Source organism: Gorilla gorilla, chromosome 11 (genome assembly GCF_029281585.2).
Source record: "Gorilla gorilla gorilla isolate KB3781 chromosome 11, NHGRI_mGorGor1-v2.1_pri, whole genome shotgun sequence".
NCBI lineage: Eukaryota > Metazoa > Chordata > Mammalia > Primates > Hominidae > Gorilla > Gorilla gorilla.
The window spans coordinates 36,842,653-36,870,026 of record NC_073235.2 but is presented as its reverse complement, the minus strand read 5'-3'; the positions used below and the strand labels follow the sequence as shown (position 1 = coordinate 36,870,026).

Genomic DNA, 27,374 nt, shown 5'->3' with positions numbered 1-27,374 from the left:
GCCAGGTAATATCACTAACATAGATGATTTATTAAAGAAAGGCAGATAAACATTACACTCATCCATAAAACCCCCTCTGAGATGGTGCCTTTTCATCCAACAAGAAATCAAATACCAATCAACGGTGACCATTTTAATAACAAAATTATCCTTTTTTAATTCACCTAAACAGTACCACTGAGAATATTTTTCCATCCAAAGAACTCTTCTTAACAGCAAGGATATGTGAGTCAAGGGAAGCCTGTACCGTGTAGATTCCTTTGCACATTTATCAGATGTCTGCCGTTTACAAAATGGTAGAAAACAACAGCTCTACTTGGGTCAAGATTTCAAGAAACAAGCCAAAAACCAGAAAAACACCTCATGCAAAAGGTAGAGCACTATCTTGGCCCGCAGCAAGTTTTTAGTTTTGCTTTTTTTATATTTATGTGCCATTTACATTGTTAAATATATTTAAGTTTATTCATCTTTTAAAATTGATTTTTTTAAAGGAAACTTTTAAAGACCATAAATAAAACCCAGTATTGACTGCCATAAATGCAAGATAACAACAAAAAAAAGCATATAACCTTTAGGAAGTATTTTACAATTCAGAATAGATACTTTTGCCTGCTGAATGCTGAGACTCACAGCTACTCTCACATTGTTAAAAATGCATGTGTTAAATGTAGTGTTGGAGACAGAGTAGCATCAAACTACACCTTTTCTCAAAAAGACTGAAAGAAAATTGAAAAATTAATAAATTTCGTTATATAATTCATTGTGATTTAGTGCCATGTTTGTATACCAGGTAAAAGCATTTCAAATACTAAATCGTGGTCCCAAACCCACACTCAGGCAAACACTGAGCTACTCTACTAAATAATAAAGACTGGACAGAGTACACATGTACCACAGACATACTAATCTTAATGGGCTTATCTTAAAAAGTGCAAGACCCCAGCATTCAGATAACGTATTCCCAGATTTCCCTTCCAGGAATGACAAGAATACTGATGAGGTAAAGGGTAAGAAAAGAGAATCATGATCTAAAACCGATGGAACACAAGAAACGACACTGTACATATTTTATCAAAATTGTTATGTGATTAAATAGATGACACTGGCATACGCATACTGAGAGGAAGGCTAAGTATTAATATTAGTCAAGGTAGAAAGGAGGCTGACACTTGTTTTCTAAGAAACCAATGAAAATAACGAATAGCCATAGAAAGTACAAAGTCACTGAGAATCTGAATTTCAATTACAAATGAGCAAAGCTCCATACAGCTGAAAAGATACTATTTGATAAGCTTTTTCTACCCACAATCATGCAACCTTTGTTAAGGAGGGGGGAAAAAAACCTTAAGTCAGAACACCATGTAGCACTTACTGGTAATGAACCCAGGATGGTCCAAGAGTTTTCTTGAATTGAGCAAGTCCTACAATATCAATGTAAATGAGCTCAACAATTCTGTCTCCTACAGTTGGGCAGCCAGATCGGTTTCCTACAACCTTCTTCATGATTCTAGAGAAACGGCAAAAGAGAGGGGAGAAAAAAGAGAAAAATCATTTACTTAAAAGGTAATAAACTTGGCAACTTTAATGGGCAAATGCCACCCCAAAAATCCTTTTTAGAGATGACAGCATGGCCCTTTCAAATCTGCTACCTATATAAATTATTTCCATCCATTAAGGCCAACCCAGTACCCTGATTCTGACTCTTGCAAAAGCAAATGGTGGCATATAAACAAAGTCTTTGAAATCAAGGAAGGTATGGGTCTGACTCCATCACCACTATGTAGCAGCTGTGAGACCTTAAACAAGTTACCTAACCTCTCTCAATCTCTTTGCTCATCTTCCAGAAAACAAGGACTGGATACAAAGAGCATTGGGTACCAATCTCTCAGGGGTTCTTCACAATGAGATATTGAAAAGAAAGTGCCTAATGAATACCAGATACTCAATAACTTACTTTTCTCCCCCAGAGCCTGTTCTTACCGCTTAGCACCCTAACCTTCCCCTCCCCTTTTTCTAAATGTCTTCAATTTCTAGCCTCTATAGTATTAACTTCTTTCTACCTGCCTCATACTGTTCCTTAACTTTTTCTCTTATGTCAAATTTTTCCTCCTCGCTTGACCATATTACAGAACTGGCACTATCGTTTACAGTTTTTTTTTTAATCACCCTTTCCCCCACCCACGCATCCATCCACACAAAACCATACTTGCGCTCAGAGCGTGACGATGTACTTGATTGGTAGGCCAACTTCATGTGTAGGAACGACACAGTGCTAACCCTACTGCCATCCACTCACTAATCAGTCACCACTGTTGCTTATCCCTGCACACACCCCATGATAATCCTTCACCAAATTATGGACAAGAGTCACAGACAGGACTCTGCTTGACAGCTCTGTACTACCACCACATCAGCCACCCTTCTTCCTCTCCCCTGTTTATGAAAGAACTAGGTTCTGCAGAACCAGTTTCCTCCCAAGAGTCAGAAAACCCTTTCTGTTAAGGGCCAGACAGTGATTATCTTCATCTTTGCAGGCCATACATTTTCAGTCACAACTGGCCCATTCTCCCGTTGTGGAATGAAGACAGCTATATATGATATGTAAACAATAGGCATGGCTGTGTTCCCATGAAACTGTATTTACAAAAAAAGACAGAGGGCTGATTTGGCCTGCTGAGCCATAGTTTGCTGATCTCTGGTCCACCCCATGTTCAGTGTTTCCCAAACTTGTCTGTAGAATGAAATTACCTGGAGGCGTCACAAAATACTTATGGCTGTGACCTACCCCCAAGGGTTGTGATCTAATTAGCCTATGGCATGGTCTGTGGGATTTTTAAAAGATCCCCCAAAGTTAAAAAATAAATACAAAGATCTCCAGGTGGTTCTAACGTACAGATATATTTAAAGACCACTGCTCTATACTGCTTCCACAATTATCTTCTTAAATAAAACACATCTAGCCCTGACCCCAGTGTGCATAAAGACTACTAGAGTTAAGTCCTCACTTAACATCATCAATAGGTTCCTGAAAACTGGGACTTTAAACAAAACAACAGATAGCAGGCCCTCCAATAAAGTCATTTCCTTCAAATCACTGGTTATAACGTTGATGAAAAAAATTGGTTTCATTTTACATAATTTCATTTATAGTCCTAGTTTCTAAGAACCTATCAACGATGTTAAGTGAGGACATACTGAACAAATTTTCCCTTGACCATCAAATTCAGTCTCTGACTGATAAATCCCTGACATGCCTTTCCTGACCTCCCCAGGCAGTACTTGTCCCTGGTACTACCACGACATTCCATTTATTTACCTACCCACTCATTCATTCACCTATTTATTCCTTCACTCATTCATTCTATAAATAGTTATGTGAGTACTCATTACTTGCTAGGCACTATCTAGGTGCCCACTACACAGTGACAAACGATACTCAGTTTTCTGCAATCCCAGTGCTTACATTCTAGCATCCACGTACACCTCAATTAGCACCAATAGAACTGGAATTTGTGTAATTATTTTTAATATATTAGTTGTAATTATCAAAAGATTGGCAGCAAGATCCTTGACCACAAGTTGGCCATCTCTGTATGTCCGACACCAAAACTAGCCTACAGAAGACACCAGATGAGTGACTGCTAACTGTATAAATGCAGCCACTTTGTAGGTTGTGTATCCAATTTTTTTTTTTTTTTTTTTTTTAAGACAGAGACTTGCTCTGTCACCCAGGCTGGAGTGCAGTGGCATGATCTCAGCTCACTGCAGCCTCTGCCTCTCGAGTAGATGAGACTACAGGCATGGGCCACCACACCCGGTTTATTCTTGTATTTTTAGTAGAGACAGGGTCTCACCACGTTGGCCAGGTTGTTCTTGAACCCCTGGCCTCAAGTGATCTACCTACCTTGGCCTCCCAAAGTGCTGGGAGCCACCATATATTGTTTTAACATGTCTCGCATCTCAATGAGCTCTAGAATGTTCATTCAAGGTATTCCTTCTGGAAATATATGACATATAGCAACATAGCAACTTGACTGTTGGGTGGGAAGTCTCCATGGGCAGTAATCCTAAGTGACTGCAGGGGATGGAAGCGTCCCCGCTCAGCCAGCTATGCCAATATAGAAGGGATTACAGGAGGGCTGGAGCTAGAAGCAAATTTCAGTGAAATGAAAAACCCAAGTAGAGTTAACAGACTCAGCTGAAAGTTGGCTAATTGAAAAAGGATCAGCTCAGGGCTTTCAGGAAATTTATTCTATCCAAATTGAATTACAAACAGGAACCTGCCCTGTTTCAAGATTTAGCAAGATTGATGTTGAGTAGGCAGTGGTATGAATTTCAGCAAGAGACAGGGAATTAGGAAAGTCAATAATGTTTTGTGCTACAGATGTTGGAAGCACCTGTAATAGCAAAGAATAAGCTCCTTAGTTTGAATTTTCTGGCATTCATTTATGAAGCCTCTGGAGCCTTCAGCGACAATGAAAACATATTATCCTTTTCACAGTGTATGTATTTAGCTCCTGAAAATAATCTTCTCATCTCCTGTTTAGTGAATTATCACTTTCATTTTCCTCGACAAAAAATTATACACTAATAGAGGTAATACTTTAAGAGTTTACAATTTCTTTTTTGTATTCTGATTTTAAAATTGAAAAGTAATCTCCTTACTCCTTGAGCTCAGCCAGTGAAGCTGAAATCCTAATGTCATGGCCCAGTAAGTACAGAGATGTAATTAAATCACTCCACTGAACTAATTCACCAAGAGGGCCACCACTGAAAGCTGTCTCTGCAATCTTAAATCCAGATTCCTTGGTCAGGAGTCCCAGGTGAACGAGGACCTGGAAAACAAAGAGGCATATACTGATTCACACTGAACCACATACAAAATGCACAGTAACGCGCCAAGAAATGATTGACCAATCCCAAAGTCATGTTTACATCCTAACAAAATCAAAGGGTGGGGAATGCTGTTTTTCTAGAAGGTACAAAGGAAGGAAATCATTTTTCATTGTGGTTTTAGAGAAACAAAATCACTGCAGCCCTTGGTATGGCTATGAGTACAAGGTATGGACAGATAATCCCACCTTTTAAAAGCACAGTGTATTTGTAAAATCGGGATTAAAGGGAGGTAAGACAGGACAGTATTTTCTAACACTATTGGTCTTTTATCTACAGCTAAAATACTTCTAACCTCTTACCATGGAAAATTTCAAACACATAGAAAGGCAAACACGACAATATAGTCAATGCCAAAGCAATTACTGTGTAGCTTCAACAATTATTAATGCATATTTAATCTATACCCCCATTCTCTCCCAACCCCTCTAGATTATCTCAAAGCAAATTCTAGACATATCCTTTCATCTGTAAATATTTCGGTATGTATCCCTAAAAGGAACAAACCTTCACTTGAAAAATATAACTTGAACATCACTATTATCCCTAAAAAACCTAGTAATTCCTTAACATCATCTGATATCCAGTTAATATTCATACTTCTTCAACTGCCCTTTATTTTTTCTAAGTGCACCTGTGTGATTCAAGAGTCAGAGAACATACGTAATAATTGCCTCATATGTCTCTTAGCCTCATAGGAAACAATGTACAGGTGTCTCTGTCTTGGGATGTTAGCAGTCCTGGATGGTCACTAGCTAGATCCATTAATCCATTACGGACTGCAAAATGATGATATTTTACCATTCCTTCTTTGTTTATTAGCTGAAATAATACCTCTCTATAAAGAGAAACTACCCCTCATCAACCATTTGGTCACCCTGAGGTAACTCTAAGGTTTGTAAAGAAGGAGCCTGGTAAATACTTGATTCTTTCTCTTCATTTGCCAGTTTTTCAGAATAATAAACTTGTTCTTTAGCCTACTCTAATGATGATCTATGAGGATTTTTAATTAAAAAAATAATTATGACATCAAAGCATATTTGATATGCTTCAAAATATTGTGGATATTCCTGTCACTGACTATCCAATTGTCCCATCTAGGCCTGTGGTAGGCTATCCAAGCTGGCTCCTAAGTTCTTTTGACACGATCCTAGTCTTCTTTGACAGCTTCTCTGCACATGGGTAGACAGATGTGCCTGACAAGACTCTAGGCTCAAAAGGTACAACTTCTGTCTTGGACCTTAATAAGCCATTTTTCCAAGAACCTCTTATATCACTTAGTAGAAACAGCATTTAGAGACTAAAGTGTGGGGCTTAAGGGACTCAATTTTATTACTATTTATAGGCCTGATAGTGCCCCTAGCTAGGAAATTTGTTCTTCCTCAAAGATAAAACAAATCGTGAGTTTAGACTGGTGCTTCCAATTCAAACTCAGGGTTATAGTGTTTTTACATAACATCGCCAATCCTACCATCCATTAATTCTTCTCTTCCACACTGCAAATCCCACTTCTCAAAGACACTAACATAATTACTCATCTGCTTTACTCCAATGTTCACAATGGATTCAGAATATCAATACTACCACATATTACATGATTAATAAAAATGGTTTTAAGATGTTTTTACAGTTTTTTATCCTTTGTGATATCCCATCAGAAGTGTACAGTTTACTGTGTTCTGAAGTCACTAAGAACAGTCTTTTTCTGTGCGCTTCCATCAAAACCGGATGGATATATAGTCAGTTCATTTGTTTCATATTCCTTCTAATTTTTAGTTTTTGGTAATAACATTTTGTTTTAACACTTACATAAAATGATTCCAGCGTCAAATCTACAAAGTCAGATATATTCAGAAGTCTAGTTTCTATGGTAGTTTCTGTTGCCTCCATGCTAATCCCAACTCCTCTTAATAACTGGACCATTTTTTTCCTTATTGTAGTAAAATTCACCTAACATAAAATTTACCATTTTAATATATATGGTTTAGTAGCATGAAGCACATTTACATTACTGTGCAACCATCATCACCATCTCCTTTAATTTTAGTTTATCAAAATAAGAAAAATACGTTTTCAAACTAAGAGCAAGATGCAAATATATGTATCTGTATATATCTTTATGTATACATAGATATAAATTCCCTCTCTCTCTTAAAAATAATGTAAACTATTCTCTACTTTTCTTCACCTAACAATATATCCTTGAGGTTACTCCACAGGAATATACAGAAAAATTCTTTATTTCTTTTTACAGCCCACCTGCACATCTGAATACATGCTCTTCCATACACAACAATTTGGTGACAGAATGTGTGGTCCTGTTGTCTCACAAATTCAAGAGATCTAGGCAAAACTGACCTATCAAACTGTGACTTGGGATCCTGAAAATGTATCTTTATTTTCTTTTTCAAACATATCAAATTAGTTGGATTAGGAATACCAAACTCATTTTTAAGTTTTTTAGATGTGGGAGCAAATTACTCACTTTGCTCAGTTCTGAAATCAGAACAGTTAATCTAAAGCCAGACCACCACATCTATAGCTAACAGGGCATAAAGTCTTCTAAGCCCAGGGGTATTCGAGAGGTTTTCCAAGCCTCTCCTCATAAACTAGAAAGAAACTGGCTCAAATTTAATCAAATTTCTCTCTCTCTCTCTCCTAGGGGCATAAGCAGAAGCACCAACCAGACAGAGTAACAATGAAACTCACTGGCTATCCAAAAGCCAGGGATGAAAAACAACAAAAATACAAAATTTTCATGATGATATAATAGGAAGCTCTCGAAGGTTGGATTCAGGTAAGGAAATGGGGGAAAGTTTCCTGATACCCTGACAAAGACAGGTTCAAAGGAAAAGTCTTACAGGCAGATATTCTGCTTGGCTTCACCCAAGAAACTTGTGCCAGACCCTGCTAAGTGGGAGCATTGTAAGTGGGGAAAGGACAACCCAAAAACAGCTGTACAAGAGACTGAGCAGATTCACCCTGAGGGAATATCATTTGAGATATGACATTTCTCTTAGTCTTGTTTCCAAGCAAAATCAAATTTTAAAAGAAAACTGGCATCTAACTGCACTGAATTAATAAGAAACTCACTTTCTTCCGCTTTCTCTTTTCAAGGTTCTGCTTTTCTGCCAGGGACTTGATTGCTTGGATCCATGCGTCAGCCATTCGCCGGATCCGTAGTCTCATCCACCGGAATTCTTCATGCTTTTTCATCATACTGTAGAGAATATTAAAATCTGTACGAATTTCCGCCTAGCAACAGAAATTTAATAAAATGAATAGAAGATAAAAAGTCAGAAAGCATAATAGTTTTCATGATGTGACATTTGAAAAGTTAAAAGGGTTAGTCAATTAAATTGAGAGCTTCAAAAGTAAGTCTTGTCTGCTGCAGCTTTGACTTTAAGGTCCCAGGATTGCAAACTGAAGCAAAGGCTGCTGACTGCTGATCTGCCCGAAGGGACATCATTAAAAAATTAGAAATTGAGAAAAGCAGCACAGGCATTACAAAGCCCTGAGCTATGTTAAAATGCAGTTTTTATAATGAGTATGGTTGATGTACCTTGAAATTCTCAGCACTCAAATTTACTGTTCCACTTGGATCTACCACAGGACAGCAGACTTCTAAGAAAACTGAAGTCAATTCTTAGCAGGCTGTTTGACAACGTGGAAGTTGCCAGAAAGCCTCTTTCTGTCCACAGAGTTAAATAGGGAAATAAATGCTCATCTTCTGGTTTTGTCCCAGTCCAAACAAAAATTCATTGTTTTCTAAGGAAGTTAAAGAGCCAAGAATACTACTTTTCTGCCATGAGTGAGAACAATTTAAAATTCCAAACAGGATAACTTAAAAGCCAGGAAGAATATTTTTCCTAATGCTCTGGATAATATAGCTGGATACAAACAGTGATTGGAATAATAGAGAAACATAATAACTAGTATTTATTTCATAGAACATCTCAAACATGCTGAATCCACCTTTTCAGTAATCACCATAGCTCATTCTGAACACTCATCTCTTTTCTTTCTTTATCCCCCTTTGAGATAGGGTCTCACACTCCCACCCAGACTGGAATGCAGTGGCATAATTACAGCTCACTGGAGCCTTGAACTTGGGCTCAAGCGATCCTCTTGTCACCTCAGCCTTCCAAGTAGCTGAAACTATAGGCACACGCCACCATGCTCAGCTAGTTTTTAAATTTTTTGTAGTGATGGGGTCTTGCTGTATTGCCCAGGCTGGTCTCAAATGGCTGGCCTCAAGCAATCCTCCTGCCTCAGCCTCCTAAAGTGCTGAAATTACAGGCATGAGCCACCACATCCAGTTTCATTTCCCTTCTTGACTAAACAATATCCTACGACTCCTGTGGTTTACAGCATGGAACAGCAAACTACAGCCCTTGGGCTAAATCCTCACAGCTTGTTTTTGTGCATAAAATTTTACTGGAACTCAGCCATGCCCCTTCATTTACATATCATATACAGCTGCTCTCTGTGCTACAATGGCAGAACTGCGGAGCTGCAATGAGACCAATATGGCCTGCAAAGATGAAACTATTTACTATCTGGGTATTTTGTAGAAGTTTGCTGATCTATGGTCTAAAGAGTAAAGACTTAAGCTTTTAATGTGGCAACAAGTACTTTCACAGTCCCCTTCCTACCTTCCCAATTTCATCTTCAGCCTAGCTCATCCAATCACCTATGGCCTTGGCCAACTGAACCATGCATGCATGCTCTCCTCCCTGAAACTGCCAAGCTCTCATTTTCCCATACCAGAGATACCCTTTTCTCCTTGACCTTATATAAACTCACTCATCATTTATATTCGGCCCCAATGTTATCTTCACTATTCAATCTACCCTGAACCTTGCAGACTAAAATGACCTCTTCCTCATTAATTCCCACAGGCCTATATTACAGCATTTGTGACAGAGATGGTCATTATTTGCCATCACCCTTATTAGATCACTAAGGGCCTCCACAGCTGGTACCAGGTCTTACTCATATCAGTAGCCTATCATTCAGGAACCCTCAGAGAATTGCTCAGTAAACAAACCTATGCTAATGGTTGACTGATTTGATCACCTAGACTTCCACAGAGACGAATACAGAAGTTTTTCAGTGTAATACTATTTCAGGTTATAGTTGGCATTTCTAGAAGATTCCACATGTATCACTTGGCATCTGACCTAAATGCACAAGTCTAGAAAGAGTTTTCCAAAATCACTTACCAATGAATTATGATCAGCTTCTTCGTAGGGATTTTTTGCTCTCCAAGGTAAATGAGGACACCAATTTTCAACCTAAAAAGCATCAGTGACACTAAATATGCAGCTTCATCTATAATGAATTAATATACATACAAAGTACCGAGAACAGCTCCTGGCACACAACTAGCACTATATTAATATGTGCTATTTTTATTATTAGCCAAATTCCCATGCTTTTAGCTAGTATTCCAGATACAAGTGCCCTCTCAGATGAAACAATCAGCAGCAAAGGTCAGAAGGAAGAGATTATACTTTACATCTGTCCTTCGAAGTACTTTACAGCAATTAATTCCTTAGTCATTTAAGCCTCACATCTCTGTACCAGAAGGAAAGGGAGTCTAATGGCAGAAAGTTAAAAGACTGAAACATTGCCACTGGGGAATGAGAATGTAAGGTGTCTCTGCGACCCTTTAGCAAATGGACAGGAAAGATCCTTATCTGCTGTGGCATATCTGGAAAGGAAATTGAATGGCATTGGAGCCACAGAACTCAATCCTTTATCTGAGTTAGGAATGCCACTGATAGTTTAGGGCTAATTGGTCAAGGTTTCCCTCATTTTCTAGCTATTTACTTCACACTATCTCAAGAAATAAGGTGGTAAAACCTATCTGAGAAAGAAATGAAAGGAGGAGAAAAAAAAAAACCTCGATGATCTTGTGAGAGCCATTCTGGAAGATGGATTGTTCTGTCAATGAATAAGGTTTAGAAATTGAGGGGAGGAGGAAAGAGAAAGGAAAAAAGAACTTGATTCTATAGAAATTATTTCAGCAAAGGTTATCAAAGACTATTAGGCAACTTAATTTCTAGCAAAAAAATGAGAAATGCATTAAAGTTATATTGATGTCTGTTCTCTGTCAAAACTAGCCATAAAATTTGAAGACAGCATTATCACCCATTTACTAATAAATAATGAGATTATGAAATATGGCTAACAGGCATTGAAAATAATTTTTCTATGGCCAGGTAGATCTATAAAATTTAATGAGCAGTAGAGTGAGGGAATGTCCTTAAAGGGGTCACTAAGATGGCAGAGACATGTGTGGAACTATAGCCTCATGGGTCAGCACAAGACAGTGTGCCCTCTCAGTCTGGGTAAGTTTTCAAAGAAACATGTCAGTTTTACTTAATCTGGAAGTTACTCATAATACAAGGTGATCTTTACTATAACCAAAGTAATTGGCCTGATTTGCATAAAGCCATCTGCCACTGCAGATGATCCCAAAGCAATAAGCAGAGAGAGAAGCAAAGCTTGGGGAGAGGGCGGAATCTCTGAATAGGAAAAGTGAAATATTCTCTTATCTTCTTACGGGATAAAATTAGACCTTACCATATTTGTGAATGATTCAGAGACTCAAAAGGATTCCCCACAAGGAAAGCTAAAATGGTTTTTACTCATAAACAAGAAAAGACCAACTTGCCTTGGAGGCCTACAGTCTAATTACTGGGATCTGACAACAACATGACCATGAAAGGCAATATCTGCAGCTCCACAAATGAGAAAAATGAGGAAAAACAGCAGAGAAAAAGCCTGCAAGTGGATGATGCATAAGCTGGTCTCAGTAGCATTATGCACATCTGTACCTTGTATTCTTAGGCCAGATTGAATTATTTAGCTCCAATTAGATTTGTGCAAATGGACTCAATAAAGCATATTTATAACATGAAGGCTTCAAATGGATTGTAGACTTGATTGTGAGATCTTTAACCTCACCCCATCCCACCCCCATCCCCGCAAAAAAAAAAAAATAGGATGAGCAAGGAAGGTACAGATTTGAAATAAACCTCACACCAAGTAAATAACCAAATTTACCAGCCACCCACCAGGATGAAGTTTTCCCAGGAATAGCATGATGGGGAAAGATGAAACAAGACTAAAGAAAATCAACTATGAGGAGAGACATGAGCGAGACCAGATATTCATAAAGTTCTCTCCTCACTCTGCCACTGCAAGAAGAATCTTTCAAGATTCACTGTGATGAAAATACAGTCCCAGGTGATTTTTAAAAAGATGACTTCCCTACAGAAGCCTGAAGACTGTAATGCCTCTTTGAAACTGATCATTTATCTTAGTTCTTCTTATTCTAAATCACTGGGTATTACTTCCTAAGGCTCCAAGGGCACTCCTGAAAATATAAAATATAGAGTCAGTCCAATTTAGCTTTTAGCAAGAAATTTCGCTGTTATACATGCACTCGTAATGGTGGGAAAATCAATTATGAACATCTTAGCACAGAGCGGGAAGGTGGGTTTTTAAGATTGTTTTTGTATGCTGTGATAGGATAACTGGTTAACAAAATAATTAAATTATACATAAACCAATTATCCCATGGGGAGAAGGGAAAAACAAAACAAAGCGTTTCTTTCTCTGGGAAACCTCGGAGGATTACCAGGATTGGAAGAAAGCCAGCATTGGCAATAACTCCAAGTACTGAAACAAACAGCTCTCAAATGAGCAACATTTTCCTAAATAAGAACACCATTAATAACATTCAAGGAAAATCTTGCCGAAGGCTAGTAACAACCTCCTAATCCCTAACTTTGTTTTCTTTTGATCTGTCCAGGGTCCTTTAACAAGCTTAACCCACCAGTAGAGGATGCTACCAATGAAGCTGGACCCCAAGGTGAGCCCCACCACCTTCTTTTTTATTTTTTAATTTTTTTAATTTTTATTATTATTATACTTTAAGTTTTAGGGTACATGTGCACAATGTGCAGGTTAGTTACATATGTATACATGTGCCATGCTGGTGTGCTGCACCCATTAACTCATTATTTAGCATTAGGTATATCTCCTAATGCTATCCCTCCCCCCTCCCCCCACCCCAAAACAGTCCCCAGAGTGTGATGTTCCCCTTCCTGTGTCCATGTGTTCTCATTGTTCAATTCCCACCTATGAGTGAGAACATGTGGTGTTTGGTTTTGTGTCCTTGCAATAGTTTACTGAGAATGATGATTTCCAGTTTCATCCATGTCCCTAACAAAGGACATGAACTCATCATTTTTTATGGCTGCATAGTATTCCATGGTGTATATGTACATTTTCTTAATCCAGTCTATCGTTGTTGGACATTTGGGTTGGTTCCAAGTCTTTGCTATTGTGAATAGTGCCGAAATAAACATACGTGTGCATGTGTCTTTATAGCAGCAAGATTTATAGTCCTTTGGGTATATACCCAATAATGGGATGGCTGGGTCAAATGGTATTTCTAGTTCTAGATCCCTGAGGAATCACCACACTGACTTCCACAATGGTTGAACTAGTTTACACTCCCACCAACACTGTAAAAGTGTTCCTATTTCTCCACATCCTCTACAGCACCTGTTGTTTCCTGACTTTTTAATGATTGCCATTCTAACTGGTAGGAGATGGTATCTCATTGTGGTTTTGATTTGCATTTCTCTGATGGCCAGTGATGATGAGCATTTTTTCATGTGTTTTTTGGCTGCATAAATGTCTTCTTTTGAGAAGTGTCTGTTCATGTCCTTTGCCCACTTTTTGATGGGGTTGTTTTTTTCTTGTAAATTTGTTTGAGTTCATTGTAGATTCTGGATATTAGCCCTTTGTCAGATGAGTAGGTTGTGAAAATTTTCTCCCATTTTGTAGGTTGCCTGTTCACTCTGATGGTAGTTTCTTTTGCTGTGCAGAAGCTCTTTAGTTTAATTAGATCCCATTTGTCAATTTTGGCTTTTGTTGCCATTGCTTTTGGTGTTTTAGACATGAAGTCCTTGCCCATGCCTATGTCTTGAATGGTAATGCCTAAGTTTTCTTCTAGGGATTTTATGGTTTTAGGTCTAACATTTAAGTCTTTAATCCATCTTGAATTAATTTTTGTATAAGGTTTAAGGAAGGGATCCAGTTTCAGCTTTCTACATATGGCTAGCCAGTTTTCCCAGCACCATTTATTAAATAGGGAATCCTTTCCCCATTGCTTGTTTTTCTCAGGTTTGTCAAAGATCAGATAGTTGTAGATATGTGGCGTTATTTCTGAGGGCTCTGTTCTGTTCCATTGATCTATATCTCTGTTTTGGTACCAGTACCATGCTGTTTTGGTTACTGTAGCCTTGTAGTATAGTTTGAAGTCAGGTAGCGTGATGCCTCCAGCTTTGTTCTTTTGGCTTAGGATTGACTTGGCAATGCGAGCTCTTCTTTGGTTCCATATGAACTTTAGTTTTTTCCAATTCTGTGAAGAAAGTCATTGGTAGCTTGATGGGGATGGCATTGAATCTATAAATTACCTTGGGCAGTATGGCCATTTTCATGATATTGATTCTTCCTACCCATGAGCATGGAATGTTCTTCCATTTGTTTGTATCCTCTTTTATTTCATTGAGCAGTGGTTTGTAGTTCTCCTTGAAGAGGTTCTTCACGTCCCTTGTAAGTTGGAATCCTACCCACCATCTTCTTGACCTGAAAATGGTTCTATTTCAAGTCATTCTCAATAGCTCTTCTACTCTTGGCTCTCAGAGCCCTAGCGTCCTACAGCTGTCTATGATCACCTTCCTTCATACTTTCTCAACTGTGGCTCCTGGTACTCTCTTCCTGGGACATGATTTTATATTTCCCCTCAGTATGGAGACACACTGGGTACCCTGCCTCCCCACCCACCCCCTGCCGTCAGCGCCATCTCTACCCAGCTTTTATGGCCTGGGAAAGATCTCCCTCAAGCCCTCTGCCAGGGAAGGGACTGGACAGTCTTAAAAGTAGCCGACAATTTACCACCATAAGTCTAAGAAATTAAAACTGTCTGAGCTCATGGCAACACGCACACAACAATCGATTGAGGAGAAGCATTCCTCCAGTAACCTTCAATTGGAAAGCAAACTCTGACATGAACTAATCTTTTTAGCTCACTAGCCTCAGGCCACAAAATGAAGAGGCAACAAAAACAAACAAAGACCAGCCAGGCTAAAACTTTAGAACATCAATGCACATTCCATGGAAAGGACCCTATAAAATCCCTTTTCTTGAACAAGGAGATATAAAATACAACAATTTGTTTTTTTGACATTCCTCCTCATAGTGATTTAAACTTCTTTGAACAAAAAGGGTTTTTCAGCTTAAACATGAACATTGTGAATCAAAGCATTCTCTGAGTCCCTAGAAGTCTAATCTGGTCAGACTTATTTCTAAGGTCTGTAGGATGGACAATTCATTACATTAAGGGGAAAAAAGTTGCTGGCAGATACATAAGACAGCTCAAGTTGGAGTTTAAAGATGGAAAGAAAAATAAAGCTACTGTGAAAACTAATAAATCCAATGTATATATGCATGTTGTTAGATATAATATGGCAAAACTCTTAGTAGTAATGCTCTATTCTTTTGAAAGAATAATGATTAGTCTTTGTTATGGCTTTTTCTTTCACGATTAATGTGAAGTATTCTGTTCTAATGGGTCACCAACACACAGGATTTCATGCTGTATTTTTCAGAAGATTTAAGTATAATCAAAACTAAATGAGAGAAATGCATACGAGAAGTCTGAGATCGTCTCTGGATGATGGTGTTCTGGGTGCTTTTCATTTTTTTTTTTTGCTAATCTACATATTATACATTTCACAATGAACATTAAGAGAATAATTTTTAAAGCAGTTATATAAGCATACCATCATGTATGAAGGCTTAGAATATGTTGGGCTCCATAACACACACACACACACACACACACACACACTCTACATGATTTAATTCCCCATAGGGCCTTATAACACACACACACACACACACACACACACACACACACACACACACACTACACGATTTAATTCCCCATAGGGCCTTATAACACGGGTACTATCAACATGTTACATGGGATGAAGTCAAGGCTTAATGTGAATTTGCCACTGTAACTTCTCTAGTGAGTGGCATGGCTGAGTGACAACTGAAATTTGTTGCCTCTCTGACCAGGATACATTTGAGTTACCTTTAGGCCAAGCTTAGTGAGGGATAAGACACCTATTTCAGTGGGGAAAGATAACTGAATCTGGGATCAGTCAAAATGGACTCTATGCCCAACTCTGCAAATAACTAGGCATGTAATTTTAAACCATTTGGCTTTCAAGTTTTCTCATCTACTTTAGAGTTGGATCAGGTAACCCTCTTAATTTTAGTATCCTATAAGATCTGAAAGATAGAATTTATGTCATCCTGTTAGGCTAGTTGGTCATATATCAAATCAATACAGTTGACTATTTATCTAAATATTCATTTGACACACTGATTACGCTTATATATACATGCATACATAAACATATACACATTTGTTGTACTGATGACATCCAGTGAAGTTACTCATTAAGGGATACACTAAAAAAAAGTAAGCCCCCTGCACTTCTCTCTACCACATGCCAACTCCCGATTCCTCTACTTTCTAAAGTTTTAATGATAAAATGCAGATGGTAAAGGATGTCTACTCATGTAAGTGGTAAGTGGTTCAGCTTTCTAGACTAGTTCTCTGCACTAACACCTGTGTTGATTAATATTTTGGTCCGACTCCTTATCTGAAGAGCTGTGTAGGGGGAGTGGGCTGGGAAAGACAAAGAATAAAAGTTGCGATGTACTAGGAGCCAAACATGAGGATAAGCCCTTTACACATGTCATCTCATTTGGTCTTTTCAAATAACTTCTTGAAAAAGGCTAATTATCATGCTAGATGAAGATGCTGAAGCACAGACTAGACACAGCTAAAGATGGAAATGCCACCTGTCTTGCCCCAGAGCTGGTATGCTCAATCACTATTTGAAGCACATTGGCTAAACTTTTGGTTCCTACAGTCCCAAAAACACAGTCCAGTCTTCAATATTGGAGTATCATCGCCTAGGTCTTCTGTATGAAATCCTTTAAAGTGATTATACTCCCGCTGTGTGGCAGTACTGTACAGTTAACGAATGTAGCAACAATTCTGCTTCCAACTCTTGTTCCTACCATTTGTTCTATGTAGCAAGAGCAAACGAAATGCCAAAATTGGATCACATTCTACACATACTCAAATGCTGCAATGGCTTCTCCTTGCTCTCAGAATAAAACCCAGAATTTATACCAAGATCTTATAGAATCTGACTTCAACTCTTACACTGTTTGCCTCATTCACCCTGCCCTACATAAGCCAACCTCCTTGCAAGTCCCAAGAACATGCAAGTTCATTCCTACCTCAGTGGGGTTGCCAGATTTAGGGAAAAGAAACAGGGCACTCAATTACATTTTAACCGTAGACAAACAACAGTTTTTGTTTTAGTGTAAGTATGTCCCACACAGCGTTTGTCACATACTTATATTTGAAAAAATTCATTGTTTACCTGAAATGCAAACTTCATTGGCTGTAATGTATTTTATCTGGTAATCCTACAGCTCAGGGCATCTGCATTTGCTCTTCCTTCTACTTGAAACCCTCTTCCTTCTAGAGTGTTCCATGCCTCACTCCCTTACTTCCTTCCACACTATGCTCAAACTTCTCCTTACAGAAGCCTTCCCTGACCCACTGACCTGGCCACTCTGCATCCTCCCTAGTTTATTTTTCCTCAGAGTATTCATCCCTTGAGGCAATTCTTTTATATACTGATTTTATTGTTTGCTGCCCCATCTGCATGTAAGCTCCTTGAGGACAGAAACCTCATCTGTCTGGTTCTCACTCTATCTCCAGTCCTGAAAGCAGTACCTGGCACACAGGTAATGTCCAATTAGTATTTGTTAAGTAGTGAATGAATAAATCAAAAAGCATGACTTGGGCACTAAAGAGACTCATGATAATGATACTCTTTTCCACTTATGCGGCGCTTTACTGTTCTCATTTTATTGGAACCTTTCAACAATACACTGAGGGAGGCAAAGCAGGCTTTATCTTGACCTCAATGAGGAGAAACCAGACTGAAAACTCAAGGGAAAACTCAAAGCCACATAGGGAAGTGGTGGGATCCAGACAGCGAATCAGGTCTTGTGTGTTTCCTCTAACACTGTACTGCTGCCCCCTGACAAGACAGGGAGGAATATTATTAACACAAAGTACAGAACTGGCTACCTGCGAGAGACAGAATACAGGGCCAGAGGGATCCATGAGAGTTCTGCTCAGCATATCAGGGGTGAGGGGGGGGTGCAGAATTTAAAGGGATGCTGTAGTAAGTGTTCAATGTGCCACAAAACCAGTGGGGTTCTAACAAGAGGATAAGACACTTTCAATAATCCATCCCAAATTGCTCTAAGAGGAGAAAGGCCAATTTTCCCTTATACATGAGAAGCAGCAAATAAATTCCTCTGTAGCCAACCAAAGAGATAATGCATAGAGATACTTTCTATAGCAACTCTCACTAGGCACAGCTCCCACTGGATGCTGGCAAAACTGGTCCCAACTGGTCTGTATCCACATAAGGACATTTTGACAACTAAAGTCACTCAATTTTAAGAGGTAGTCACATTTTAGACAACAATGATATAGCTCTTTTTTTGTGTTTAATGTGCAATTATGCTAAGTGACAATGAAAATAAAAAATGGGCAAGAAAGCTGTGCCTTCTAATACAATTGGCTCATTCCATTCTAACAATCTAATCTGAGCCCTTGTATGTTCTCATAATATTACAGAGCATTACAGTAGTCCTCTCTTATCCATGGTTTCACTTTCTGATATTTCAGCTACCCACAGTCAACTGCAGTCTGAAAATATTAAATAAAAAATTCCAGAAATAAACAATTCAAAAGTTTTAAATTGCACAATGCTCTTAGTAGCATGATGAAACCTTGTGATTCCTGCTCCATCATGCCCAGGGCTGGAACAGCTCCTTTGTCCAGGGGATCAATGATATAGACACAACCCACTCACATTAGTCACTTAGTAGCCTTTATGTTACCAGATCAACTGTCTCAGTATCTCAGTGTCTGTGTTCAATAAACCCTTATTTTGCTTAATAGCAGCCCCAAAGCTCAAGAGTAATGATGCTGGCAATTCAGATATGCCAAAGAGAAGCCATAACATTGTGAAGAAGGAAAAAGTATAGTATATAGAGGGTTCGGTACCACCCTCAGTTTCAGGTACCACTGGGTCTTAAAATGTATCCCTCATGGATAAGAGAGGACTACTGTATATTAAATGTGTTAAATCAGTGCTCAAAACGCCCCTGCTTCATGTCTCAACTCAAATGTCTTAGCGGATTTTAATGTTACAAAGTTTACGACATTTTTTTTTTTAAGATTGGAAGGGTTAGAGCTAGAAGTTACCCACTCAAAACAAAAAACTATAGCCAATTTTAAAAAATGCTTCAGATAGAATCATTCATTCAATAAACACATGTGCCAGACATCATTGTATGTGAGAACAAAACAGACAAAACTCTCTGTGGAGATGACTTTCCTTGTACTTGTTGTTAACATTAGGTGTTAATGGTCACTCCAGGGCGACTGCACTTCTCTTCCCACTGCCTGCTAAACACCTGTCAGATATCTGCACTTCTTACTCCCTCACTTTCTTCAAATATGGTCCAACATCATTTTCTCACCTTCTCAGTAGGGCCTATCCTGACCACTCTATCCAAAACTGACACCATCACTTCTCATAAGTACTTCTTGCCCTCTCTTTAGTATTTCTCCCCAGGCATGTACTACAATCTAGATGATACATCTTACTTTTTTGATGTTGCTAGCTATCTCTCCTTACATAACACAACCATAATGAGGAGTGTTTATTCATTGTTAAATCTCCAGCAGCCAGAAAAAAATCAATAGCAATTAATGCTCCTGGCACTCAGGTTGTGGCCCCTAAGCATTATTTCTAAGAGAAACTGGGGTGGTATGCAGGCCGGGGGAGCAAGATGGTTCTTAGAGATGCTGGTTCCAGGCCTAGGGCAGGAACTGTATGAGATGAATCTGGAAGATCTTGACATACCACAGAACAAGAAAACTATTACAAACTACCATGGTCATGTCAAAAGGTCTGAGAAAGCAGTATGAATAGGTCCTCACTGGCCAAAGCGGGGCAACTTGACAATCACTAAGAAAATAACTGCAATGGATTGTTCAAATGTTTTAATCCATTATTACATAATGATAATAAAAAACAAAAAGCAAGCAAGCAAAAAGAAGAAAAGCTGGAAATTCTAGGAAATGAACTCGGAAATAAATGGTTTCTTCTATGAATTTCCTCTTAGGGTGATCACATACCTGATGAAGAGTCACATCTCTGCACAGAAGTATTCCTGATATATTAAGAAGGTACCTTTAATGAATTAATGAACCTGGGCACTGATCAATGATTGCTAACATCAAAAAAAAAAAAAGAGAGAAAGAGAAATCAGGCATTATGTGCCTCCCAACTCAAGTATATAATACCATTATCCATGAAATAACTTGCACAGACAATATTAGGCACTATTCTGATCAAACCTCAGAGCTAGCTATCACTTTACTGGAAATACAAGGGGGCAAAGAGCCAGGTTATGCAACAACATGGGCTGTAACCAAAATTCAGAGTAAGACAAACTCTAAGGCAATGAAGCAGTTTCTCTAACAAAAAATTAGGAGGAAAAATAAGAGACGGAAGAGAACCTAAAATGAAGAGAGATTTAGGAGACGGCAACAATTGCAATTTAGGGTCCTTACTGGAAACCCAGTTCAAATAAATAAACTTTAATTTATACAATGGCCTGAAAATGTGAATACTAATCTGATGTGAAGGAATTATGTTAATTTTCAGGTGTGAAATAGTATTAGCAGTTATAATGAGAATAGTTGTACAGTATGTTTTAAAAGTCTCTTTTAGAGATACACATTGAAACAGATGATATGATGCTTCAGATTTGTCCTAAAATAATGAAGCAGAGGAGGTTATAAATGAAATGAGACTGGCTATGAATTGACAATTGTTGAATATGGATCACGGGCACACAGGAGTTTGTTAAACTCTTTTGTAGCACATGCTGGAAATTTTCGCATATTAAAAAGTTTAAAACATAATTTTAAAAGTATTTTTAGGGTCATACAATAGAAATTACATGAGACAATATTTAAATGTGTATAAAAAACAAATTGGAGATGACAGCATTGAAGCCCCATCCTGCCACATGTGTTCCAAGAAGCAGTCAAAGAAGTGTTGGTTTGGGTTTTGGCAAGTCTTGTCCTTTTCCCTTCTGATTTTTGTAGAGTGGAGGCCAGAACAAGAAGTCTAAATATAAATGTTGTGGTATATAACATTCATAAACAGGAAGTGTTGCTAAGAACTTTAGTGGGTGAGGGGCTAAAGGGAGAAACTAAGAGATCAGTTAGGCTGACTAACAAATACTGTTCTGTAAACTCAGGATTTTTTTTTTAAATTCTTTTACTAAGGATGTCTTAGAACTCAGGTAGTAAGAGCAACAAATATATATAGATGAAAAAGATACCAATAAAGGCTGAACAGAGAAGGTGAAAAGAACATGATCATAAATCTCTGCCACCTCCTTTACTGCCCAGGAATATTATCTTGAGGAAAAGGAATTTCCCATTTCAAATGGCTGAACATTTGAAGGGTGTGTGTTGGTATTCTCGGGCAACAATCTGGTGATATTTTTAAAGTACTCCCTGACCCACCCCAAAACGTTAGTTGTTTTTACATTCAGGTTTTGTCCTGTAACCTAAGCAGTCTATTCTTTATCACTGCCCACTTTGACAAATTAGTCTGTGCAACACCATTTCCAAGTTATCTTTAGCAGCCAACCCAGCTCATAAATCCAAATCATTGTACTGGTTATTAGGATTTCATTTCATGCTTGCATTCACAAACATTTAAGCTTTCAACCTTTCCTGTTGGGCATTAATCTTAGCATTAATCAAGGGATTAAGTACGCTGAATTTAAACTCAAGGTTAATTACATGCTCAGCCAATATTAGTTTTACATACTGCCAAGGGAGAACAGAAAGAAGCAAAGACCTTTACGTCTGTTGTTTATGAAATATAAGAACTAGATTGACAAGTAAGGCATGAAACTGCCTCTTTTGCTCCTTTGTGAAAGAGTCATAGACACACTCTCATGCATCTAGTCCAAATTGGCATTTGAAGCAATAGCTTGCACACATCCTAAGATCTAGCAATCAATCACTGGGCAATTTGATTATATCAGAGCAACTCTACTTGCAATGGCAACAGAAGTGCATACAAGAAAAGCACAAACAAATTAGGAACTCTGGAAAGGTATGATGCTTCCTAGGTTCTGTAACAACTTTTTAAAAAGAAAAAAAAAGTGCCAGTGTCAAATACATCAGTATCATCTATCAACATAATATCAACAGAGATGAAGAAATTCATTCTAAATTTTGTAAAAGATGATAGCAGTAAAAGGCTCTGCAGATGGTTAAGTTAATATACCTGAAACAATGACATTCAGAGTAATTACTTTATAGGGCCCTGTCTCTGTAATGGGAGTAGTTACATGGCTCACAAAAACAGATACAGAAAATGAACTGCCTGATGTTCTGGAAATACAAGGCTGCCTAATGAATCATTTGCTCATTCCTACCACTTGGAATGGCTGACACCTGGTTTTCATGAGTTATGGCAGCAAGAGAGTTTGTGTTTTTTTGGAGGCGTAGGGTATCGAAATTATGGAGTATTAGAAAACTAGCAATGAAGATCTATTCATTCAAGTTAGCTAAATTAGAGCCATTTTCCCATCACAAGTGGATTTAACCATACAACCGAATGCAAAGTCAATGGCTGCAAGTCAGCTACCTAAGATCAGTTTTCCTTCATCATAAAGGAGACAGCAGGAACGAAAAGTGCAGGACTTTGGGGATAAGCGACTTGACCTCTCTGAGCTATCTATGACTTGGCTCTCCATTATTCTTTAGAGTTGGCAAGAGGTTTAAATAAGATTGTGTATAGCAGACCCACAGTATCTGTTGCGGACTGGTTTCAAGACCCCCGTGGATATTAAAATCCTCAGATGCTGAAGTCACTTAAATAAAATGGGGTTGTTCTGTATTTGAGGTGTCTGGTACAGTGGAGCATCAATAGTCTTTCATTCTTCTCTTGTCTGCCCCAAAGTCCCACCTCTAAAGAAAGGCAACCACTCAGCTTTTATCTCTACCATCTCTAGTACAGCGTCAGACATATAACAAACAGCTGTGGGGGTATTTTAAGGAAAAATATTGATGGCTTTGCTTCCTGGGATTTAACCAAAAAAGATCCATAGACTACAAGGTGGTGAGGGTGAAAGTACTAACAGAAGTTTCTAATTCCATAACTCAGCGGAAGCTGGTGAACTGAGACAACCCTAAGAAAGAAAAATGAAGGAAGTGTACCTTCTCTTAAGATGGGTCTGAATCTAAATGCTCCAATTCAACTAGTGACTGACTATACAAGAGACATTTTACTTCATGTCCTTTTGGCATCTGTTAAAGCTCTGATAAACATAGATCAAAACAAGAATTGGCTCTTTCAATAAGGATTAGGAATAGAATAAAAGTCACTGGTGCATGTGTTGATCACATTAACAACTCAAATGAAGATGTCTCTCTCAATCATCTCCCCAGTTGCAAGAGAAACCTAGATGATACAGGAAATAAAAACGCAGGTTTCAGAGTTTACTTAAATAACAGAATAAGGAAAGTTTCAAGACAGCAGGAAAGAGTAAGAACACACAAGTGAACCAACAGCTCCTACAAAGCCACAGATATTGTCCAGGATTTTAAAAATACTAAAAAGGAATTAATCGGTTTTACAAAACATCTCTACTAATCTCACATTAACAATGGTAGGGTGCACTGGGTCCATACGTGCAGCTAATTCCAGTGCAAACCCAAGTATCATGTCCAGAAATGACCAATCAAGGGAAAATACTCTCACCACAAATAAATATGTATGTGAAGTAATGCACATGTTAATTAGCTTGATTTAGCCATTCCACAATGCAGACCCATATCAAAACACCAAGTTGTATACCATGAATACATACAAACGTTGTCAACTTAAAAACAGGCATTAAGGGAAACAGCTGAATTTCTATATTACCAGAAGTCAAAGGATCTAAAATTGCATTACACTGGTAAATGAGAACCAGAAATTGATTCTAATTCTAAAATGGAACAATGTTCCCACATATAATGTCCAAGGCTAAGTGACACCCCACAACTATTCAAAAAGATCACAACATTTAAAACCACGGAAGTGTCAGTTATGCTTATTGAGTGTTTTTTATCTGCCGGGTTGTACTCTAAGTACATTCCTATTATTTCATAAAGGAAGAATCCTAGGCACGAAAGGTTAAGTGACCTCATAGAGCTGAGAAAGCAGCAGAAACAGAAGCTGACGTCAGGTGTGACTCTAAGATAGTATTCCTATTGAAGGGACCATATTGGTGAAATTCTCCTTTAACTCTCACAGGGTACTTATTACAATGCTATGATAACATAGAAAAAGCCCTGAGGTTCAGGGTTATATTCAGATTAAAACTTGTAAGAAGAGGTCCCTAGTTATCTCCACCCATTCTCCTGGTTCAGTTACCTGCATCCTTTCTTCCTGTTGCTTTCACAATGATTAACACATAACGTGGTGTCAAGAAAATGTGTTTTCATTAATTGTTGACAATGAATTCAATAACTGCTCACTGAACAGAATTTAGCCGAGCAACAAAAAGACCACCCGATATCTGCATAAGAAGAGAGTGGAATGAGCTAATGAAGCATATTTCACACCTCAGGAAGAGAAAACGTAGTTGCTGGTTCCAAAATTAAACACTCAGCCTCAGATAGCAAGTGTTATGTGATCCATCATGTCTCTTCATCCCGTATTCCTCTCTACTTCCCTTCCCCAGAACCTCACTTTTCTCTCAGCTTAGCCATATACTTCACTGGGAGCAGGGGTGAGGTGTGACAAAGGGAGGGAAAGAAGTCACAAATAACTGCAGTCTCTTCCATTTGGATCACTCTCCATGCCTTCCAAGGAGATGGAAGTATGGGAATGTAAAATCCTCTGCCTCAGCAGCATACCCCAACATGCAAAGGCTTAGGAAGGCATGAAATTAGCCCAGCTTGTCAATCATGGAGCTTGGTCAGACTCTGGCTAAATTCTTTCAAGTAGAAAGGGGAATAAAACTTTTGAAAATTAAACTAAATCAGGAACCTTTTCCTCAGGGCAGGAGAGGTACTCTAATTGACTTTTCAGCTAGAGTGAAGGTTCACGCATGGCCCCAGGATTTACTCCTCTGGAGAAGGAAATGAGAAGGCAGGCCACAAGCCACCCAAGCCGGAAGCCAGAAACTCAAATAAATGCTACCAAGTCAATTTGCCAGCAGCCTGCTAATGAGGAGCCTCACACACCCAACTCTCAGAGCTGTTCATTTCCAAGAGGTATTTTAACTATCGTTAGCTCTGGGGTTTTCATGATGGCAATGGAACAACCTTGTCCCCCTTCCCCCAAAAAATCATGGAGCCTGGTTGGACCCCCCAAAAAGTGTAACTTGAATGTACCCAAGCAAAAGAAGTAATAGTCTGAGAGAGGAGCAAACCCCACAGAATCAGGGCCACATGCCCTATTAGCAATACTGTTTGGCCTCTAACCCCATCACCCTATGGCAAAGAAAAGAGAGGCATCTGAATCCCACAAAAGGAAAACTATGGCAAGAATATTTTATTTAGCCTCAAAAATGAAGGTATTCTCCTTCCTGCATGGCGTCACCAGCTGTTATTATTGGTCAAATAACAACAGCAACAGCAAACAAAAACGGGGGACAGAATAAAAAGAAAGGGCAGCAGAGGGCCTGTGGAGGCATGACCTCGGAATTGGCCAGAACCTGTTTCACAAGACCCCAAAGCTGCCTACCCTGCTCCAACCCCTTCCTCCCCCAGTCCATAAAGGGGAAGCCAGCCGGTTTTGATTCCCAAGAGGTTCTAGGTGAAATGGATATCCTTAAAGTCTGTAAAAAATTCAAGTGGCCCATAAAGTTCTCTGCAACCGTTAAAAAAAAAAAATACAAAAGCTGCTATTTAAATTCAAGGGTACAAATGAAAATGACGCTCAGATTTAGGGAAAAAAGGAAGGTAAATGTAACTAACTTTTAGTTACTTCCCTCCCAAACCTAGCCTTACGCATCTCTTCCCTCTGGCTGTTTCTGAGTTGTTTCTGTTATAATAAACCAGTAAATGCTTCCTGGTCTTTAAAAGGAGGAGGAGGACATAGACTCTGCTATTCAGATCCACACACTGATCCCTACTACAAGCAGTGACTCAAACACTGAATCTGAATAGGGTGGCTCTGGTGACTGAGATGGCAACCTCTCTAAAGATCTGGAGCCTGCTCTTGGCCCTGCTTTGATCCTATGCAGGCTGCTTGTACACAGGAAGAACAGCTACTGGCGGGAACTCATAAAACATCACTACCCATGTTCAAGAGTACAGATGTGATGTCCTCATGAGAGAAAAAGAAGTGCTCTAAAAGATAAGAGCTCTCACATGTTCATCTAAATCTCAGGTTACCAAATTGAGCATACACATGCTAATGACAACTGGGATGACTGCTATAGACATGCATATGTATGGACCCAGAATGCACCCAATGTACTCAAGTGTCACTGGGAGAATTCCAAAAATAGCTACACAGAGAGCAGGAGCTTCAGCTACACTGAATTCCACCACAGCATGGATGAGTATGTTGATGGCATAGAGGACCTGAAGATAAAGCCTATCAGCAACCAGACGGTCTACCCACATTCCCAGGTTTTGGTAGAGTATTCCATACTTCCCAAGTGGTAGCCCCTGCTTATGTCCATTGTCCCACCACTCCCACTGTGCAACTGATACCATAACTTTCCCTATGTTGTTTCTCTGCCTTGAATACACTTCTGTCTTTCATTTATCTAACTTACTTCTAACTTTTTTTTTTTCTCAAGATTCAGATCATGTGGCATCTCTTCTTGACAAACCCAAGAGATTTCCTGATATTGACTCTCTTTATACCTAACCCAAGCTGAATGATCCTCCTTTCTCTAAATAATTTGTATTATTCAAAAAACAAAACCAGAAAATAACAAGTGTAGGTGAGAATATGAAGATATTAAAATGCTTGCACACTGTTGGTATAAAATGGGGCAGCTGCTTTACAAAATGGTACGGCAATTCCCCCCAAAATTAACAATACAGTTACCATATGATCCATCAATTTCACTTCTGGGTATATTTCCAAAATAACTGAAAACAGGGTCTTAAGGGGGAGTTAGTGTTTAATGAGTCTAGAGGTTCAGTTTTGCAAGATAAAAGGAATTCTAGA

The 27,374-nt window shown here is 38.7% G+C and overlaps 1 protein-coding gene and 1 pseudogene across 10 annotated transcripts in view; one reads left to right on the top strand and one right to left on the bottom strand.

Annotated features, from left to right (window-relative positions):
• The window catches only part of MGAT5 (alpha-1,6-mannosylglycoprotein 6-beta-N-acetylglucosaminyltransferase), a 327,811-nt gene that overhangs the window by 106,132 nt on the left and 194,305 nt on the right, over positions 1–27,374 (bottom strand). For all 10 annotated transcript variants that reach the window (XM_031008588.2, XM_031008589.3, XM_019022285.4 and 7 more), the window contains 4 exons: positions 10,119–10,190; positions 7,987–8,148; positions 4,666–4,835; positions 1,373–1,507 (listed from right to left, as the gene is read on the bottom strand). In XM_031008588.2, coding sequence (XP_030864448.2) covers positions 1,373–1,507; positions 4,666–4,835; positions 7,987–8,148; positions 10,119–10,190 — 539 coding nt within the window. The remainder of the gene's footprint in view (positions 1–1,372; positions 1,508–4,665; positions 4,836–7,986; positions 8,149–10,118; positions 10,191–27,374) is intronic.
• LOC109025823 (epididymal secretory protein E3-beta-like) lies at positions 26,376–26,860 on the top strand (annotated as a pseudogene).